At 48.3% G+C, this 20,517-nt stretch overlaps 1 protein-coding gene across 7 annotated transcripts in view; it reads right to left on the reverse strand.

Annotated features, from left to right (window-relative positions):
• Positions 1-20,517, reverse strand: part of HSPG2 (heparan sulfate proteoglycan 2) — a 162,217-nt gene that overhangs the window by 14,279 nt on the left and 127,421 nt on the right. For 3 of the 7 annotated variants that reach the window (XM_072609207.1, XM_072609205.1, XM_072609203.1), the window contains 22 exons: positions 19,832-19,967; positions 19,500-19,651; positions 18,425-18,566; positions 17,433-17,584; positions 17,095-17,242; positions 16,168-16,319; positions 15,711-15,861; positions 13,980-14,131; positions 13,582-13,729; positions 13,272-13,415; positions 11,028-11,162; positions 10,740-10,924; positions 8,524-8,719; positions 6,661-6,840; positions 6,028-6,288; positions 4,107-4,305; positions 3,252-3,349; positions 2,157-2,423; positions 1,752-1,861; positions 836-983; positions 634-750; positions 137-154 (listed from right to left, as the gene is read on the reverse strand). In XM_072609207.1, coding sequence (XP_072465308.1) covers positions 137-154; positions 634-750; positions 836-983; positions 1,752-1,861; positions 2,157-2,423; positions 3,252-3,349; positions 4,107-4,305; positions 6,028-6,288; positions 6,661-6,840; positions 8,524-8,719; positions 10,740-10,924; positions 11,028-11,162; positions 13,272-13,415; positions 13,582-13,729; positions 13,980-14,131; positions 15,711-15,861; positions 16,168-16,319; positions 17,095-17,242; positions 17,433-17,584; positions 18,425-18,566; positions 19,500-19,651; positions 19,832-19,967 — 3,391 coding nt within the window. The remainder of the gene's footprint in view (positions 1-136; positions 155-633; positions 751-835; positions 984-1,751; positions 1,862-2,156; positions 2,424-3,251; positions 3,350-4,106; positions 4,306-6,027; positions 6,289-6,660; positions 6,841-8,523; positions 8,720-10,739; positions 10,925-11,027; positions 11,163-13,271; positions 13,416-13,581; positions 13,730-13,979; positions 14,132-15,710; positions 15,862-16,167; positions 16,320-17,094; positions 17,243-17,432; positions 17,585-18,424; positions 18,567-19,499; positions 19,652-19,831; positions 19,968-20,517) is intronic. The other 4 variants (XM_072609209.1, XM_072609208.1, XM_072609206.1 and 1 more) reach the window with 2 other exon arrangements.

Consider the following 20,517-nt stretch of genomic DNA (forward strand, 5'->3'; position numbering starts at 1 on the left):
CTCCAGATTGGAAGGAACCTACTAAAAGGTGACATAGAGAGGGAGAACAGACATGAGTCTGTCTCCACAGAGAGATCAGTTAAATGAAGAAAGACCCAAAACCCCAAAAGGTGTGTGGGGAGGGAGGAGGACTTACCAGAATAAAGGAGGAGGGCTGGACAGGGAGGGCCGAAGACAGGCAGAAACGGAAAAATGGAGAGAGGCAAGAGGCATGGGCCAGGATTGGGAGAGGAGGGACAGAGAAGGAGCAGGGGAGCAGGGGAGGAAGAGGGAAGTCCTCAGGGAGAAGGGGGAATGAAGCAGATGAACAGGAGAGAGGAGAACGAAGAACAGATCATGTTGGAGAATCCCAGGAGGGGAGATACCATGGAGAGAGAGATGAAGAGAGAATGAATGAGAGGAGACAGAGGAGAAAGAAGGGAAACATGAGATACCCTCTGGGCTGTATGTGCTCTGAGACAGATAGAGGGGCAGAGCTCAAAAATGATCTGGAGACCTGGGGGTTCAACTGATGCGAGGGAGAGGGTGATGTAACAGGGAAGTGGTTCTACGGTGAATTGGGTCTTGATCCAGGCTTCCATCCCCAAGGCTGCAATAGGTACCCTCCCCACCCATGACCAGTCACTCTCTTACCATCTGCAGCATCAGGCCTGAAATTGATGCGGATTTCAAACTTCCTGTAGGCATCCTTGATGGTGGGTAGAGGCAGAAAAGAGTGTGGGGTCTGGGTGAAGTAAGGCACCACCCTCTCTGTGGAGAAAGCATGGTGGTCAGAGGGTATAACCCACTAGACATGGCAGGAGAGAGTTGGAGGCTGGCATTAGGGTAATCTCACCTGGTACTTCGAGGCGGGCAAAAGCTTTCACTTTACCCTGGCGGTTGGTAGCAGTACAGATGTAGGTGCCGGCATCTTGAGGCCGGACAGAGGGCAGTGTCAGCACATTGTTCTCCAGATGACTGTCTGGGGGAAGGTCTCCCTCCAGCTGAAACAAAATATAGCTGCTTGTACTCAGCTCCAGTCCCTTTATCATGTGCCTGGTGCCCTGGCTCTAAGGCCTGCTATGCCACATGTGGGTCTCTGACCTTCAAGCTATGGTAATAGCTTGTCCATTATCTTTGAAAAGTCTTTCCTTTTACCCCTAGGTCCTGTGATGCAGTTTAGTGAGAGCTGAATTTGGAGTTAGGGAACCCAGGCTCAAGGCCTGGCTGGGGGCCATGAGAGCGCTCTTATCGCTCTCAGAGCCTCAGTTTCTTCTTCTGTAAAATGAGGGGTCTGGAGGAGGAGATGATCTCTGAGGCTCCCTTCCCCCAGATCTTAGGGGTGGATCCTGCGTCCCTTAACAACCAGCATCAGTCACAACCTCTGTCTGGGGCGGGGGTGAAGATTTGAGCACTACGTGACTCCATGCCTAGAAGTCAGTCCTGAATCAGGGAAAATACACTATCAAGGGTAGGACAAGACTGCAGGAGATTAGAGCTGGAAACAACTTTAAGTCATCTGGTCCAACTCTACTCATTTACAGATAAGGAAACTGAGGCCCTGAGAGATCAAATGGCTTGCCCAGGGTCACATAGTGAGTAAATGTCTGAGGTAGGATTTGAACCCAAGTCTTTCAATGATGTCTCAATTCTCCCGAGTATGTTCTTTTATGTCTCTAGGTTTCCTCTTTCCTCTGGTTTGACCTAATCTTTGGGCTTTCTCAACCTCCAATGACCTTCACATTTCCCTCTCCTCCCATGTAGGTTCCTACCTTAGTCCAGGTAATGTCAGGAGTTGGGAAGCCGGAAGCCATGCAAGGGAAGACCGCTGCAGAACCAGCGGGCACTCGGACCTCAGGAGGGGCCGAGATCTGGGGCAGTGCTGCAAGGGTAGGAGATACATGTTGTGAGATACAGGCACCATGTGGGGGATATAGGCAGGTCTGGGAGGGAGAATACAACAGAAGGACAGACTTGGATTAAAAGGGAGGTGGGGGGCATGGCTAGGTTAGGAGATTGGGGTGGAGAGGGCATGACTGACAAAAAGTGGGATGAAAGGTGGGCATGGCCACATTGGAAGCTCAGGGACATGGATGAGATTGATGATTGGGGGAAATGATGGGTGCAGAGATCGAACCATGAGCAGGTCACTGGAGGGATCTAAGGTAGGCCTTTACCTTGCACAAGCAGCAGCACATGAGACTGGGTGGTACCCGCGGCATTGGTGGCGGTGCATCGATACTGTCCAGCATCTGCCTGCTCCACGCGGGCAATCCTGATGGTGCCTCCGCTCTGCACAATGCCTGAGCGTAGATGGCCCCCCACTTTGCTCCAGGTGACATGAGGCTTGGGGTCACCCAGAGCCAAGCACTCAAACTCCACAGCGTGACCCACCACTACAGTTTGCACTGATGTCCGGATGTTAATGAGCACAGAGGGAAGAGCTGGGGAGAAAGGGAGAGAAGGAGAGGGATCAGAGACATAGGCACCAGAGGATGGAGAGGTAAGAAGGAAATGCTTATCATAATCAAGGGACCAGAGCAGTCAAGCGCTGAGAGCAGCAAGGCAGCCAGCCACCTATGCCAACAGCCCTCAAGAGGATGTCCGTCTTTCTCCCACTCCAATGTGGCCACTTGACAATTTATAAAGTTTGGAAAGCCCAGATTTCTGTTTCAGAATCTGGCTTATATACTAAAGAGTTGAATTCCTGCATTGACAGGAAGAAGAAGAGAGGATTTACTGAGATCTTTGTGGCCTTTGCCTATGTTCCCCTTTCTTACAGGTGTCCCTGAGGAATGTCTTTTACACTGGGCTGGGCTGTAAGCTGCCTGAAGTCTTAACCACAGGCTCTGGAGATTACTTTGTTACACTCAAGGAATCCCTAGTTTCTCAGGCTACTCTGTATCAGAGATTATGCTACTCTAACACCCCATAAATAAGGTATATATGGGATTATCTCAGTGTTGGAAGGGCATATAATCTCTATGATTGAAAAGACTGGCTAAAGTCCCTCAAATCCTTCCCCTTGCTAGTTTTCTTTCCTCCCCACCCATCTGTAGAGGCTTGAGGTACTTTGACAGTAAATTTCTAGGATTAGACCAAGACTTTCACCCATTGGGCAACTAGGTGGCCCAGTGGATTGAGCTCTGGCTCTCTGGAATCAGGAAGACCTGAATTCAAATTGGACCTCAGACACTTACTAGCCATGTGACGCTGGGCATGTGACTTAACCCTGATTGCTTAGAAAAAAGAAAAAAAAGACTTTTACTCACCATGAACAACTAGCTGTGCACTAGCCTGGGCCTGGCCCCATGGACCATGTGCACGGCAAATATATGTCCCTTGGCAGCTCTGGTCCAAATTCTGGATCCTGTAAAGAAATCAGAGTCCAATATCAATGGTGCCAATAAAGGCCAGTTAAACAACAATGATAATAAGAATCACAGCAGTTAACGGTAACAGCAGCATTTTCCATCTGTAAATCACTATTTTCTGACTCTGTTTCCTCTTTTGTAAAATAGGGAAAACATCTCTCTGGGCTGCCCTCCTGACTCTCTCCAGGAGTTTTTTTCTTCTACGTCACTCTGGCCCTGAAATTCACACGCTGGACATAACCTCTGCCCCTGCAGCCTTCCCCTCTGGTTGGATGATTCTTCCCAGACCCTCCATTTCAAGGAGGGCATCCAGGCAAACCATTCTTCACTCTTCTGGGGACCCCCTTCTTCAGGTTCTTTCTAGAACTTTCTCTCCCATGCCCCTACTTCACCCCATTCTTCTCTTTTATGTATGGTTTTCCCCCAGTAGAACATAAGCCCCTTGAGGGAAGGTATTGTCTTTTTTTCCCCCTGCTGGTATCTGAATTCTCAGAGCTTTGAACAGTGCCAGGCACATAGGAAGTCCTTAATGTCTGCTGATTGACTGATTAGTTAAGTGACCTCCCTGGGCTTTAGTGAGGAAATTACTCTGGAAATCTTAACACCACTGTAATAGGTGATGCCAAAGTCACGGCATCCCCCACACGTGAGGCATAAAGCTCTGTCATACACTCCATGGCAGGGACCCCGGGGACAGGACCCCAGGCCCCTTTCCACTTTCCAGCCCTTGCTCTGTCTGCCTCCCCTCCTCACCGAAGCACCCCATCTTGCACAGTGTGACCCTGTGGCAGCTGTCCTCCTTCTTTGAACCACTGGATCTGGGTCCCCACATCACTGTCCACGGCGCAGTGGAACTCGACACTGCCCCCAATGCTCTTGGTCTCTTGCTGAGGTGTGACATGTACAGCTGGAGCTGAGGCTGCAGGGAAGGGGCCTGCAGGGTGGGCACCTGCTGGAACAAGGCTGGACGTCATGGCTCTGCTGCTCGTTGGCAGTCACGGGGCAAGGGGCACCTTCCTGGGCACTACCCATCCCTAGCCCTCTGCTTGAAGACCCAGGAGAGAAGCAGAGATGGGGGATTCTGACTTATGCTACTTCAAATTTCACCTGCTTTGGAAGTTAGAGACAGACAGACTACATACATGACAGCGAAATATGACACAGTTCCTGACTTTATCTATTAAAAATTTTTTAACACTATTTTTTAAATTTTCAATTCTAGATTCTCTGGCTCCCTCCAGCTCCTCTCCCATCTAGTAAGAAATTTCCTGATTTTAAAGAGCCTCTCCCTCCCTCCTCCCCATGCCCCCACTCGCCCTCTACTCCAATCCACAGGATTTCAGAGATGGAGGGAACTTTCAGCCAACATCCAGGCCCCATTTCACAGAAGGTACAATGAAGCCCAGGGGAAGTGACCTGCTCAGGGCCAGCAAGCAGTCAGTAAAAGAACTGGCACGTCAGAGCAATAGAATGTATGTTACTTGAGATCAGGGACTGTTTCATTTTGGTCTTTATATCTGCACCTTCTGGGACAGCGCATAGTAGGTGCTTAGTGAATTCTTGTTGAATTGAATTACATTGAAATCAGGTACTCTGAAGGAGAGATCATTTCATCTAACTTTCCCATTCCACAGAAAAAGAAATCCCGTGCAAAAGCATCTCCCTGATATCCCCCCAGGCAGCACATTAGAGAGAAAAGTGGACGTGGAGTCATAAGGACCTGAGTTCAAATTCTGCTTCAACCACTAACTAGTTTTGTGACTTTGGGGGCCTACACACACACAAAACTCTCTCTGCCTCAGTTTTCTCATCTGTAAAATGGAGACAACAAGTACACTCATCCATTCACTGAAGTTGAGTTGCGAGATATAAATAAAGTTCTTTGTAAACCTTAAATTACTGTGTAAATGATGATTACTATTAATGGATATTAGATTCATCGGTCTAGAGCCAGGATGGACCTTGGGTCATCTAGCCCAAGCCTCTTATTTTATTGAGGAGAAAACCCAGGACCAAAGAGGTCTTTCCTGAAACCAATACACCAGCAGAAATCTTCTCCCTTCTCCAGTATCCCTAGAGCACTTTGTCTGGAGGTCCCCTTTGCTCTTCAACCCCCCCATCTAATACTAATGATAATATTAAGGATCATAGCAGCTAGCGTGTGTATAGCTCTCACTATGTGCCAGGCATTGTGCTAAGCACCTTACAAACACTATATCCTTTGATCCACCTGACAATCCTAGGGGATGGGTGCTGTCATCATCCCCATTTCACAGATGAGAAAAGTTGAAGCAGGAAGGGGTGAAGTGCTTTTCCTAGAGTCACAGAGCTAGTGTCTGAGGCTGGATTTGAATTCAGGTCTTCCTTGACTGTAGGCCACTGCATCATTAGCTGTCTCATTTTGTATAATACTTCCTTGAGGGGTGTTATAACCCCTCAAAAGTCAGTATGCCCCCTGAGGTCACCAATTGCTTTGTTTCCCATCTTTGCATTCCTATCACAGAGCTCAGGCCCTTGTACACAGTAGGAATTGATAGCAGTGGTGTGGGTCTTTATGAGCGACAGTGGCAGTGAGGTCCCATCTCTATGTAGGGGGGAGGTGTCAGTAAGCACCGGCACTAGTAAATGGTGTCCAGAGAATGTCACTCCCCTTCCCCTTTCATGTGGTGCTCACCCTGGATTCGGAGGAGGGCAAAGGCCTGGGCAGAGCCCACCTTGTTGGTGACAAGGCACTGGTACTGGCCGGCGTCTTCAGGGGTAGTAGGGTGGATGCGCAGCAGGTCCCCTCGAGCAGTTGCCCATATGGGGAGGCTGCCATTCACTCGACTCCAGTGGAAGGTGAGTGGAGGAGTTCCGTGTGCCAGGCACTGAAACTGTGCCATTTCTCCTACTCCTACCAGGGCCTCTTCTGGGATTGTGGTGGCATATGGATGGCCTGGGGGAGATAAATAAAAGGGGGTCAGGGGGGCAAGCAAAGGCCACCAAGGGGGCAAGGAGGGGCAGCAAGCATAGATCATAGATTAGGTAGGGAGGAAGGATAGGCAGAGGTGAGTGAAGGGAGAAGGGCAAAGAGTCTGCTTAGCCCCAGAAACCAGCTCTGTTAGAGGTCAAAGGGAGAGATGGGCAGAGGTGAGAAATGGAGGAGATGGTTGTGAAGTGATGGACACTGGGAGGAGGGCTAGCAGAGAGGGCACTCCAGCTGCTGGCAGGTTTGGTGGGTCTGTGGGGCCATGGGAGTTCAGAAACAAGAGGCAGGTGGCTTAAAAATGGGGTATCTGCTCCTAGGGGCCAAGGGCCGGGTCCTTACTCTCCACGTGCAGGATGACAGTGGTCTCAGCATGCCCAGCTGAGTTGGTGGCATTGCAGATGTACTGGCCAGAGTCCTGCTGGGCAACCTCAGGGAGGATCAGGGTGTTGCCAGACAGCTGATGCTTCCAGGGCAGAGGTGCACGAAGCTTGGACCAATGCACAGTGGGAGGGGGGCTACCTAGAAAGTAGAAAGAACCAGATGGAATGGGGATGGGGAATGGGGCAGGGCATCCTTGGACAACCTAGACCATTCTCTAAGATGATGGGTGTTAGAGGTAGAAGGGACCTTAGAAATAATCTGGTCAAATCACCTCAAATCATTCTCATTCCCTTCAACTCTCAGCCTATCTTCAGGGGAAGCAACCCCTAAGTCATCTGAAAATATCTTCCCATCACCCCCAAACAAAAGACTGTTAACCCAATCAACTTTGGTGAATGATTCAATTAGTCAATTAAATATGGATGCCCCAGACCACACCCCCCAACAGATAATAGGATTAAATTTCCCAACCTATCAAGTCCTCTACTCAATTCATCTTCCACCAGGTAGTTGTCTGGAGGGTGCCCCACTCCCTTCCAGCCCCAGCTAAGTAATCAAATAAACACCACCTTTATTCCTAGAAAGGGTGTGCCAGTTTGGGACCTCAAGGCTTCCCTTCCCCATCTATCCAGGGACTTCCCAGATACTCCCTTCCCAGGCCTTCACATCTGTCTATCACAGGTCTACTACTACTTGAGAACTCCTTAAAGATGAGGACTGGTTTAAAAAAAAAATTTATTCTCAGCACTCAGCACAATGTTGGCACTTAGGTTTTTTCATCAATTAATTACTTCAGCCTATAGGTATTTCTGTTTAAGAGGCATTAGTAATAGCTCTTAGAATCATGGTTCAAGTCCTCTCTCAGACTGACCTGTGTGACCCTGGGTAAGTTACTTATCCTCAGTGCCCAGGCAGCTCTCAAGTAGCTTATCTGCTAAGATACGGGACCAAAAAAGATTTCATTGTTCCATTTGACAGATGAAGAAATGGAGGTCAAGTGCCCAAGAGGGCAGATTATAAATGGAAGTGTCTACATCTGAACTTCCATCTTCTCATGCTTTTTTCATTTCTGCTAAGCTCCCAGGATGCCCAAGCTCTGCCAGCTCTCCTAAGTGAGAGGTCAAGGACAGCAGAGCAGCCGAGACAGCTCTAAGGGAACAGCTGGAGCTCAGAGTGACACACAAGCCTTCCAGAGCTGTTCACAGTGAAAGGCTGACTATTATTTTGACATGTAGAGCTACAGCCCTGCCTTGGAATGGCTTGTGCCTACCCTCTACAACCCACTGGTTAACAGAGTAATAATATGTAACATAATAATATATTAGTGTCATAATAATATACATCAATATTGGCAATATTAGTAAGTATATACTATTTACATCTTATATAAATGTAATACACTATATAATCATAACATATTGATATAAAATTGTTACAATATCACAGTAATAATAATAGCTAACATTTATGTAGAACTTATTATGTACCAGGCACTGTATTGAGCCCTTTACAAATATTATTTCATTTGTTCCTCATACAATCCTGGAAGGTAGGAGCTACTATTGGTCCCATTTTGCAGACGAGGGAACTGAGGCAGACAGGTTAATTGACTTGCCCAGTATCACACACACGAATGTGTCTGAGGCTGCATTTGAATCTGGGACCAGTGCATTATGGTACTCCCCCTAGCTGCCTACTTCAGTAGACATTTACATATTCACTTCTGGAACATTTTAAGTTCAAGAATGTCCTTCTCTAGTGCCCTGTCCAGGTAATACTGAGCACCCCTCCCTCCCCGGGGGGCCATGCCCTCCTCCCTACCTGTGGCTGAGCAGCGCAGGGTGGCCGTTTTCCCTGCTTCCACAGTCATCTCTGCCTTTTCCACGTGCACCTTGGGGGCACCCACTGGTGCTGTACCTATCTCCACACTCACTTCCACCCGAGCCTGAGCAGAGCCCAGAGCATTCTGGGCCAAGCAGACGTAAGTGCCTGCATCCTCTGGTTGGGCCTCTGCAATCTGGGGAGAGGCACAAGGAATACAGAGTATGCTTACAACAGATTGCTGCTGGCAATTTGGAACCATGTTCAAAGGGCTATACAACTGTGCCCCTGTGATCCAGCAATACCACTACTAGGTCTGTATCCCAAAGAGATTTTCTAAAAAAGGAAAAGGACCTATTTGTACAAGGTTATTGATAGCAGATCTTTCTGTGATGGCTAAGAATTGGAAATTGAGGGGAATGGCTGAACAATTGTGGTATATGATTATGGTGCTATAAGAAAATGATGAGCAGGGTAATTTCTGAAAAATCTGGAAAGATTTATATGAACTGATGCAGAGTGAAGTGAGCAGAAGCAGTGGAACATCGTACACAGTAACAGCAACAGCAACTGTGAATGACTTAGCTCTTTTCAGAAATGCAGTGATCTAAGACAATTTCGAAAGACTCATGATGAAAAATGCTATCCATCTCCAGAGGAAGAACTGATGGCATCTGAATACAGAACAAAGCTTTCTTTCTTTCCTTCTTTTTTCTTTCTCTCTCTCTCTCTTCCTTCCTTCCTTTCCTTCCTTCCTTCCTTCCTTCCTTCCTTCCTTCCTTCCTTCCTTCCTTCCTTCCTTCCTTCCTTCCTTCCTTCTTTTCTTTGTTTTCTCCCACAAAATGACTAATATGGAAACATGTTTTACATGATTGTACATGTATAACCTATTATCAGATTGCTTACTGTCTCGGAGCAAGAAGGGGAGGGACAGAGAGAATTTGGAACCTCAAAATTAAAAAAAAAATCCTGAATGTTAAAAATTGTTTTTACATGTAATTAGGAAAAAACAGTATTAAAAAACAAAAAAGAATAGTATCCTCCTTCAGTGACCGACCAACACCATGCAGCCAGGCAGCCCCTTCCTCGGGGGCCTGCTCTTGCATCTCCTTAAAGCCTTGCACACCAGTGAAAAAGAAATAACAGATCCCATTCTGATGCGAGACATGCTTTGGACAGATTAGGAATTCTGTAGGCTTGTCACGTAAGCCTAAGAAGGGGGTTCCTCAGTTATTATAGAGGGCTCCCAGATGCCTTCATTGAATCAATCAATGCAAGGTATGAATCAGGGGCCAACAAGGCTTAACATCTCCATTGAATCAGTCAACTAATCAAAAGTATTTCAATCAAGGAATGTAGGATATATTGGGATTGGCTGGGGGAATCACACCCACTGGAACTTAGATAAAAAGTTCAGGCTAGTTCAGAACCCAAAGATTGAGGGGAGAGTCATCCAACCAAGACCCTGAGATGGAACCACTCGGAAGAGGTGAAGAGCCTGTCTCTCCCCACCACCCAGTGAGGATAAGGGAGATTCTCGATTTCTTGTAAGTGTCCTAGAAAAGCACAGGCCACTCTATCCTGGTTAAGGATCTTAGGACCTGGAACCAGATTAAAACTCAGATGGAGGTCAATTCAAACAGTAGTGCCAGACTGACTCTGTGAACATCCCCTTATTCTACTCTGATATATAATGTGTGGGGATCCCACTAAACAGGCCCAACACCCACCTGTGACCCACCTCCTCCCAAACACACAATGACAATAAAGGGAGGAGGGATAATACAGAACCAGCAGCTGTGCCTTCCAGACCCAGGGCCCTCTCCTGCAAAACAAAGCCCTGTTTTAGCAGACTCTGACTGTCAGCATGTATCTATCTGCTGCCTTCACAACCATCACCTTCTCCCACCCACCAGCCCTTTCTGCTTTTTGGAAGGCTTCAATGTTGCCTCCCTAGGCTGGCAATGAGTGACACCCTCCCCTAGTTGCTCTGCATTAGGTGATAGTTAATTATTTTTATATATTATGAAATTTTTAAGTTTCATCTATATATATTTAATGTATTATGCAAAATTTAGAGGTTGTACTCTTCCCCCATGAACATTAATGCTAAGACACTGGCTCTGGAGCACTCCAATTTCTTGCCCTGATCTCTATCATGCCCTCTTCCTGGTATAGCTTCTTGACAGAAGCCCTGCCCAGATCCCCATCCTCACCTGCAACGTGGCATGGCTGTCCATTGGCCCCAAAGTCCGATGGTGATCCACCTTGAGGGGTATCCCAATGCGCATCCAGCGGGCAGAAGGGCGGGGCTCTCCAGCACTAACACACTCCAGAGAGATAGTTTTGCCAAGTTTCACCTGTACAGGGCCCTTAGGGAGCACGGACACTGTGGGTGGTCCTATGGGAGGCAAGGGAAGTGGGATTTATTGAGCCAGCCCAGGCTAGGCCTCTGGGAACATTTGGATGACCCAGGCCCCAGGGACTGTGCCTGACATACTCACCCTGCACGCTGAGACTGACGACACTCTGGGCCACACCATAGGGGTTGGAGGCCATGCAGCGGTAGGTGCCATGGTTGCTGGGCCGGGCTCCCATGATAGTGATGATGGAGCCATTGGGGCTGAGATGCACATTGTCTACAAGGGAGAGGGCAAAGAGGAGAGGAGACACTCAGATCTGGTCCTGGTCCTCAGCCCTCCTAGGCACTTATGGTCCCCATTGCTTCTCCCTAGTGTGCTCCTGATCTCCAAGTGCCTTTCTTGCTTAGGAATAGAACTGAGGGTATCAGAGATGGGGAGGGCCCTTAGGATACAGGATGTCAATTAGAAGGGGCCCTAGGGATCATTTAGTCCAACTCCTTATTTTATAGATGAGGAAAAGGTGGGTCAGACATGGCTTGTCTAGGGCCTGGTAGTAGAGCTGGAATTTAAACCTCGGTCTCCTGACTCCATGTCTAGGAGTTCTTCCATTATACTCTGTTGCTTCTCCATGGGAAAATGCCAAGGACCTGCCTCTTGATATGTCTGGCACACCTTAGCCTGAGTCACTCCAGTTTCTCATCATTCATATCCCCATACTACTCTCTTATCAAGGTCAGGTTGCTTGACATTGTATGTACCCTAAGGGAGGGTCATGGGACCCAAAGGCACCATGGGGTAGCCTTGGATACTATATCATGGCCAAGGCCTCTGTGTGGCTCCATAAAATGACCTTTTACACACTCTTCCTTGTCCCATCTTGGGAAGGGGAGCACACCTGTCCCAGTGGGGAGCTCACCTGTTCCAGTGGGGAGTACGCCTGTCCCAGTGGGAGCACACCCACCCTAGTGGGGAGCACATGACCAGACTCAGCAGGAAAGGCATGCAGGTGCATCAGACTCTCTAAGGAGTTCCCATATTCTCACTGCTCTCCCTCTTTTCCTGGGACCATCATGTCTTGCATAGGTAGCCTAATTAAGATCAGTCTCACTAATGCCAGTGGTGGGAGTCCTGCCTATCCTTCACATCTGCAGCAGCCCAAGATCCAAGAATCACAGAACTTGAGAAATGGAAGAGCAAGCCAATCTGATCCCCACCTGAGCAAGAATCCTTTGGAAGACATCTTTACCAAGTGGGCCTTGCACAAACTGCTCAGTGATAATGAACTCTGGCTACAGACCCTCCTTGGGTCTACTGTCAAAAGATCTCATGCAATTCATACAAGATTAGGAATCCCCTTTATAGCCATGTGGTCTCTACTTGAAGACCTCTAGTGATGAAAAACTCATTATCTCACAAAGGTAGCACATGCTACTTTAGGACACATCTGATTTTTAAGGACTTTTTTTCCTTTACAGTTAGTTAAAATCTGTCTCACTTAAGTTTCTACCCATGGCTTCTGGTTTTGTCCTCATGGGCCAAGTGAACAAGTGGTAACCAGTGGGCAAAGTGGGCTGAGACCTAGAGCTCATAATCCTGCCTCAGACCAGCTTTGTGGGTCATTTAATCCTCCAGCCTCCATTTCCTCATCTGTAAAACAGGGATAGCAATAGCACCTTGGGTTCTTATGAGGATCAAATGAAATATCCTGTATAAAACACTTTGGAAGTCTGAAAATGCTATACAAAGGCTAGTGTTCAATCTTTTAGTCATGTCCAACTCTCTGTGACCCCATTTGGGGTTTTCTTGGCAGAGATACTGAACTGGTTTGCCATTTCCTCCTCTAGCTTATTTTATAGATGAGGGAAACTGAGGCAAATAGGGTGAAGTGACTTGCCTAGGGTCACCCAGACTCTAGACTCAGCACTCTATGTACTATGGTGCCACCTAGTTGCCCTTGAGATGGACAACCAGTTCCAGCTGTCTAAGAAGCAGTTGGAAATGTGTGGCTTATAGAAAGACTATGACTGCATAAATAGCTCCACAGAGCATCTCAAAGGGATTACTGAGCTCACTTCGCCACCTAGTGCCCACCCAGACTAGCTCTTATTGGCGTAAGTAACATCTTTGAAGTGGGAACCTCCTTAACACCCAGAGAACCCTTCCTCATATCAAACCCTAGCACAACTATGTTCAAGACCTTTGGCCATCCCTGGTGACTTCTGACCCTTGGCTTTCTGCATGAGAAGTCTCTGGTCCTCTCCCCTTATATGCTAGAGGCAAATACGTCGCCCAAGGCAGGAGGTTCCTGACTTGGCTAGCCTCACCCCAGACAGGGTCAGAGAGCCAATGCCCTCAGGCCCCAGGGTCCCCTAAGGCTTTGCTCACCTTCCAGCTCCTGGTTTCTCGCCATCTTCCACTCGATGCTGATGGGGGCTGCCCCGTCGTGGATCAGACACTTGAAGGTGGCATCCTGGCCCTGTTGTACAGTGGCGCTGGGGGGGTCAATGGAGATGACTGGGCTCTGGAGGCCTGGGGAAAAGGCAGGCTTAGTGAGAGAGGGGGGCAGCAGAGGAGAATGAGCCTCGGTCCAAGGGGAGGGATAGCGAGGGGCTCAAGAGTCGCAGGGAGGTGGAGGGTGCCTCACTCAGATAATCCACTACTTCAAGCCTGCCCTGTTTGGGGAGTCTCAACTCACGGTAGGATTCAGCAGGAGTTGTGGAAGGTAATACAGCAACGGTGAATGAAGACTCCTGAGGAGGGCCAGAGACCCCGATCACCCGGCACACATACTCGCCTGCGTCAGTCCGAGACACCTGATAGAGCCTCAGGTGGGAGCCATGGACCTGGGGGTTAGGGACATAACAGAATTAACAAGAGGAGGGATGACCAACCAAGGGCTTGTCTGCTTAGCTCAGTCTAGAACATCCTATCTCCCCCCAGGTTTCTCTGAGAGGCTCCAGATGGGCTTGGGGAGGGTGAGCAGGGGCTGCATGGTCAAGGAAGCCACCCAATTGGCCAAGAGAAGGCAAAGACTGGGAAGGGGTTGGAATGGGGGAAGAAACTTTGGGTATAGTCCATCCTTTGTGTCCATACCTGATGTCTGGTGGGGAGGGTCCCCCCTCTCTTATACCATGTGACTTGGGCATGGGGCTGCCCATGGACCACACAGTTTAAATCCACTGTGTGACCTTCAGTCACGGTTGGGGATGAGGACTCGATTCTGATGGGTATGAAGGTGGCAGCAGCTGTGGGCACACACAGAGTGTAAGGGTGGCTGGAGTTCAATTCAATTCAATTCACAGGATCACAGAGTTAAAGCTAGAGGGAAACTTAGAGGTTATTAAATCCGATCTTTTCCCATTACAGGTGACAAAACCAGGGCTGGAAAGTGAGTGACTTATGAGCTTTGTATATATATGGTGGTTGGGATATTGGCTCTCCCATTAGAATGTAAACTTTTTGAAATCAGGAACAGTGTTTTTTCCCTTTCTTTGTATCCCCAGTGCCTGGCACATAGTAGCCACTTTGATAAATGTTGACTGACTAACTGGGTCACCACAGTAAGTGCCTGGTTGAGAGTCTTTTGACTTTCAGATCCTGTCCCTTTTCTACTGCCATTCCATTAAACAAGCATTTATTAAATGACAGCTATGTGTAAGACAGGAGAGGCATAGTGGCTTGGTGGATAGAGAGACAGTTTTGGACTCAGGAAGACCTGGGTTCAAGTCTTGCTTCTGATACATACAAATGTACTAGCTATGTGGGGGTAGCTAGGTGGTACAATGAATAGACTCATCTTCCTGAGTTCAAGTCTGGCCTCAGATACTTACTAGCTAGGTGACCTTGAGCAAGTCACTTAACCCTGTTAACCTCATTTTCCTTATCTCTAAAATGAGGTAGAGAAGGAATTGGCAAACTACTCCAGTATCTCTGCTAACAAAACCCCAAACAGGGTCATGAAGAGTCAGACATGACTGTACAGCTCAACTTGGTCCTGCCGTCTCCCTCCTTGCATTTACCAAGGCTGCCCCATGCCTGGGACACCTCCCTCCTCAGGGCCACCTGGTGACAGAAACCTTCTCTCCCCTCAAGGCTGAGCATAGGACCACCTCCTTCCATGAAACCTTCTGCTATACCCTTAGCTAAAAGAGATGATCACAAACGTTCCCGCCCCCCTATCCCATTTTATCTTGTGTTATATTATACATATCTGAGGACATGTTCTATCCTCCACAATGCCCACCCTCCCCAGGAGACCATAAGTTACTAAAGAGTGAAGAGGGTTGTTTTTCATTTTTTATATTCTCGATGCATAGTATATGGTCTTATCCATAGGAAATACTGAATAACTGTTTTTTTGGATTGAATTGTCCCAGAGTCTTTAGGCATTTGTGAGGCTTGAGATTTATCTTCCTCTCTGGTTGTCCCCTTTCCTGTTCCTTAAATAGAAGGAAGGTCTATAGCTTTTAGAATGACAGACATGGTTGGTTTCCCTCTGGCCTTTGGAGCAGGGGTCTGCTGCCTTCTAGCAGACAATGTTTACAAAATCAGCCAGAGAAAAACAGCATGTGTGTGTGTGTGTGTGTGTGTGTGTGTGTGTGTGTGTGTGTGTGTGTGTGTATCTGTGTGTGTGTCTGTGTGCGTGTTGAGAGGTAGGTACCACAGTAGGCGATGGGAGGGATAAAGCCAAAGCCTTAGCATTCATAGATTCTGATACAGGAAATTTCTGAAGGTTCCCAGGATCCCAAACCTCTTCCCAAATCCCAGAATCATAAGCAGCCCCACCTCTAATTCTGCTGGTCACAGCCCCCCATAAGCACTCACTGGGGACGACAGAGCCGGCGTTGGAGCCTGAAGCTTTAATGGTGACCAGGATAGAAGCCTCTTGGGGGCTGGCACCACCGAGCACCCGGCACACATACTCGCCAGAGTCAGCTGGAGATGCTTGGTACAGCCGTAACCGGGAGCCGTAGACCTGGGCAAGGACATGTGACTCTGGACCACCATCACCCAGTGCCCTTTGACCCACCTGTGATTGCTAACCCTTCCATGGCCTTCAGACCACCTGTGCCCTCCAACTTTTCCACACCCTCTGATTTACCCCCCTGGGGCCTCTGATCCTTCCATCTACTGCTTAGTCTGATTCACCTCATCTGTAGTCCTCAGTGGCTTCAAATCATTTCTTTTCTCGGGCATGGCTTGAGCAAATCCACTCATGAGGGACCTTCTCTCTGATTTCTCCCTCTCCCTGAGGTTTCTCTACCCCTTAAATTCCCTATACCTGGTGCTTGACAGGAAGGTTGCCCCCACGCCTGTACCACGAGACCCGGACAGGGGCTTGTCCTGCCACCACACAGTTGAGATCCACAGTCTGCCCTTCAGCCACAGATGATGATGAGGACTCGATCCTGATGGGTGGGGTGATGCCTGAGGCTGGGGGCACACAAAGTGTATCAGCATACAAGGATTTTCCCCTCAGAATGGTTGACCTTCTCCACTCCAGCATTTTGTCCCCTAGGAGCAGCCCAGACTGTCTCAGAATACTGCACCTGATTTGGGACCCCACATTTTAATGGAGATATGGATAAGTGGGAGAGGTGGCAATGGTGCAGTAGGCTGTTAGGATGGAAAGAGGTTAGACATATTCTGCTTGGCCTGAGGGAACAGGAAAGGAAATGAGGGAGAGTTATAAAGTGTAGCTCATAGAAACTCTGAGGACCTTTAGCCCAACTCCCCCTCTCACAAAGGGGCCTCTAGAGCAAAGCTCTAGAGCTCAGAGTTCTAGGGATACCCTTGGGGGCATTCTAGAATGTCACTGGATAGAGCCCCCACTGGGTGCTCCACCCCTACATAGTATAAATGGAGAATAATTTTCATTAGCTAGTCTTAAGTGACTTTTACTATTGACTAAAAGGTGATATGGAAGGACAGATTTGCTAATAAATAGAGATGCCCCAAAGTAGAACGGGTTACTTCAGAAGTAGTGAGTTCCCTGTTACTGAAGGATTAAAAGCAGAGGCTAGATGAGATATTGTAGACGGGGTTCCTGCCCTGGCATGGGTTAAATGAGATGCTCTCTGAGATTTGTATTGGTTCAGCAGGCAGATTCAACCGTATTCCTTGCCTCTTCCCCTAACCCCAAGTCCATCTTCCCTGCACTGTCCCTACTTCCTCTGTGGCCCACCTTCTCCAATGCTGGGGCCCTCACCTGGTACAGAACCAGAGTTAGGGTGAGCAGGTTCAATGGTGACAAGGACAGAAGCTTCCTGGACGCTGGAGCCACCAATCACCCGACACACGTACTCGCCCGAGTCAGCTGGTGATACCTGATAAAGTCTCAGCTGGGAGCCATGGACCTGAGCCAGGAGTAAGAGAGGTCAGAAAGAACATGACCTACAGATTCTGCTGTTGATGAGATCCTTTGATCCTTCCCTCCATGTTTGTTGACCTTCCTGATGCAGACCTGGGTAAGGGCCAGGAGAGCACACTCCTGGCTGAAGTAACCTCTGAACCCCGCTTCTACCCTTCAAGGCTGCCATCACATACCTGGTGATGTGCCGGGAGGCTGCCCCCGCGCTTGTACCATTTGACTTGGGCATGAGCCTGTCCAGAAATGACACAGTTCAAGTCCAGGGTCTGTCCCTCAGCTACAGATGAGGAAGAAGATTCGATCCTGATTGGTGACGTAAGTCCTGGGGCTGAAGGCAGAAAGGAGGGGTCATAGGACCATAGACCTAGAGCCAGCAGGTACCTTGGCAGTGAATTTAAATTCCCTCATTGTCAGAAAAATAAACTGAGTCTGGGAGATTAAGAGACTTGCCCAGTCTAAGCACAGATTTGAACTCAGGTCTTCCTAACTCTATCCTATCCATGACACCATGCTGAGTCAAGGCATGACTCATTTTGGGGGCTGTGCATCTAATAGGCTCCTTGGCTATCCCAGGCTAAATCTGACTATGGAGATTAGAATGTTGCCTTTCTGGGACCCTGGGGCAATGGTTGTGGTTGGGGCAATGGGGAGGTGGGGGAGGGGTGAATCAAGGCACTTTCCCCCAAATAAATGTCCTAATCATGACAATATCCCAGACTCATATTGTTTTATTGTTTTAATCACCCTCTTATCAGTCTTGGGAAAGAAGCAGGGTAAAAGTCACCGATTTAATACGAGACAGCATCTCCAAGGTCACTTGGCCTAGCCCTGATATTTTACAGATGAGAAAACCAAGGACAAGTGACTTGTCCAAGATTACAGGAGACTCTAGATCTAGGACTTTGCACGACACTATGCTGCCCCTCACTTTACAGATGAGAGAAGATGAGGGTCGCAGAGGAGGAGTGGCTTGGCAAAGGTGAGCATTAAGGACTTAGTGGATGAGCTGGGTCAGTTCCTAGTCATAGAACATAAGACCCCTGTGGGTAGGGACTCATTCATTTTTGCCTTTGCATTTCCAGTCCCTCTAAAAATGCCCAACCCAAAGCAGACACTTGCTCTTTGAATGGTGGACCTGCTGAATGGACAGACTCAGGGTCAGACTCACAGGGGCCATTGCTGGGGCCACTGGAGGGGATGGAGATCACCACGGAAGTCTCCTGGGCCTCTATGTTGTTGTTAGCGCGGCACACATACTCTCCAGAATCAGCTGCTGACACTTGATTTAGCCGAAGGCGGGAGCCATGAACCTGATAGAAGAGAAGGCTGATGGAGGGAGGACAGAGACTGAGCGTCCTCCTTGCATCCCCTTTCACATTCTCTTGGTTCCTGATAACCCAAGTCACTGAAATTCAGAGATTATCAGAACAGGAGAACCCAAGGAGATCATCTGGTCCAATCCCCTCATCTTTTCCCCTAGAGAGATCACTGAGGGCTACAGCAATCAGGGAAGGTTTCCAGTGCAAAGTAGGATTTAAATGGGGTTTAGAAGGATAGTGAGATTTGGTCTCACACACACTAAAACTTTTCTCTACTCTTATCATGTTCCTTGATCCATTCCTATTCTCCCCACCCATCTTTACCAAATCTTGCCTCCCTTGTTCTCATACCCACTTTTAATCCCATGGTTTGATCCAAGTTTCACTAGCTGATCCCTGGTTTTACATATGAGGAAACTGAGGCCTGGAAATAGGAACTGATTTAAGATTACATAGCTAGTTAGGGATACAGCTGAGCCTTGGACCTCAGGCTCTTGTCCTCCTGATTCTGAGCCCAGAATTCTTACCCCCAAACTGTTTGTTGCTAGAAGTCCCCAACAAATGAGAGTCCCCAGTTCTAGGGGGAATATAGCAGGAGACCTCTAAAGAAGTTTAGGGTTCTCCGGATAATAGGGTGACAGATTCAGAGCTGGAAGAGTCCTTGGAAGCCATTGAATCTAATACCCTTATTTTACAGATGAGGAAACTGAGTCAACCATATAGTAACTGACTGAAGCGGCATTTGAACCTGATCTTTCTGACTCCAGGTCTGGTGCCCTACCCCACTGTACATCTTGAATCTTAGATCTCATCTTCCATCCCTCTGTTATCCTTTCCTCTTCTTCCCATCTTTCCTTCTCCCTTCCCTCTGCCCTGACTTACAGAACCTTCCTACACTGAGATTATCTTTTGCCCAACATATACCTGATGGCGGGCAGGCAGGCTGCCCCCTCTCTTGTACCATGTCACTGTGGCTTGGCTCTGCTCAGGGACTATACAATTGAAATCCAACGTCTGTCCTTCAGCCACCACAGGGGAGGAAGATTCAATCCTGATGGGAGGAATGATGCCTGAGGCTGCAAAGAGAGAACCAAAGGCAAGGCTCAGGGACGCTGGGTTTTCCCTGGCATGGGACCCCCACTGGGCTTGTTTGCCATCCCTGGCCCATCTGAGACTCCTAGTCAGCCCCTGACCCCAACCCAGTGAGCTACCTGATGATGCCCTGAAGGATGGGTATGAGGGAAAAGGGGCCTTACAGTGGGAGGAGCCACCACCCTGGATGGTAACGATGAGCGAAGATTCCTGGGAGCCGGCCCCATTGCTGACATGGCATACATACTCTCCAGAATCAGCAGGGGTGACCTGGGGGATCCGCAGCCGGGAGCCCACAATCTGGGGGAAATGGAGACAAACTCTGTCCAGAAGCTAGCAATACTGCCCATGGAACTGGGTTTGAGGTACCTTCTCAGGGCCAAGCAGAGGACAGTGCCTCCCTCAAGACAGACGTGAGATCAAAGAGCAGTATAACAATTTGTTTTGTTGACTATTAACTTTTTTTCTTTTTTGAGGCAATCAGGGTTAAGTGACTTGCCTAGGGTCACATGGCTAGTAAATATCTGAGGCTAGATTTGAACTCAGGTCCGGATTTGAACTCCAGGGCCAGTGCTCTATCTACTGTGCCACCTAGTTGCCTCAACTAGTAACTTAAATGGTAAGTTTTAATAAATGCTATGACTTGCTGTCAAAACAAATTTTTTTTTGCCTTGCACTTATGGGAGTTCCGCTCATATTCTTTCTAGCATAATGTAGGCAGGTACCATATCATTTTTTTTATCCAGCCCTGCTCTACTGAGACAGTATAGTAGAAATACCATTATTCTTATTTTATACATCACAGGCTTTAGGACCTTAAAGACTGTTTAGTCCAGCAGTTCTGAACCCT

This window comes from Notamacropus eugenii, chromosome 5, assembly GCF_028372415.1.
Source record: "Notamacropus eugenii isolate mMacEug1 chromosome 5, mMacEug1.pri_v2, whole genome shotgun sequence".
Taxonomy (NCBI): domain Eukaryota; kingdom Metazoa; phylum Chordata; class Mammalia; order Diprotodontia; family Macropodidae; genus Notamacropus; species Notamacropus eugenii.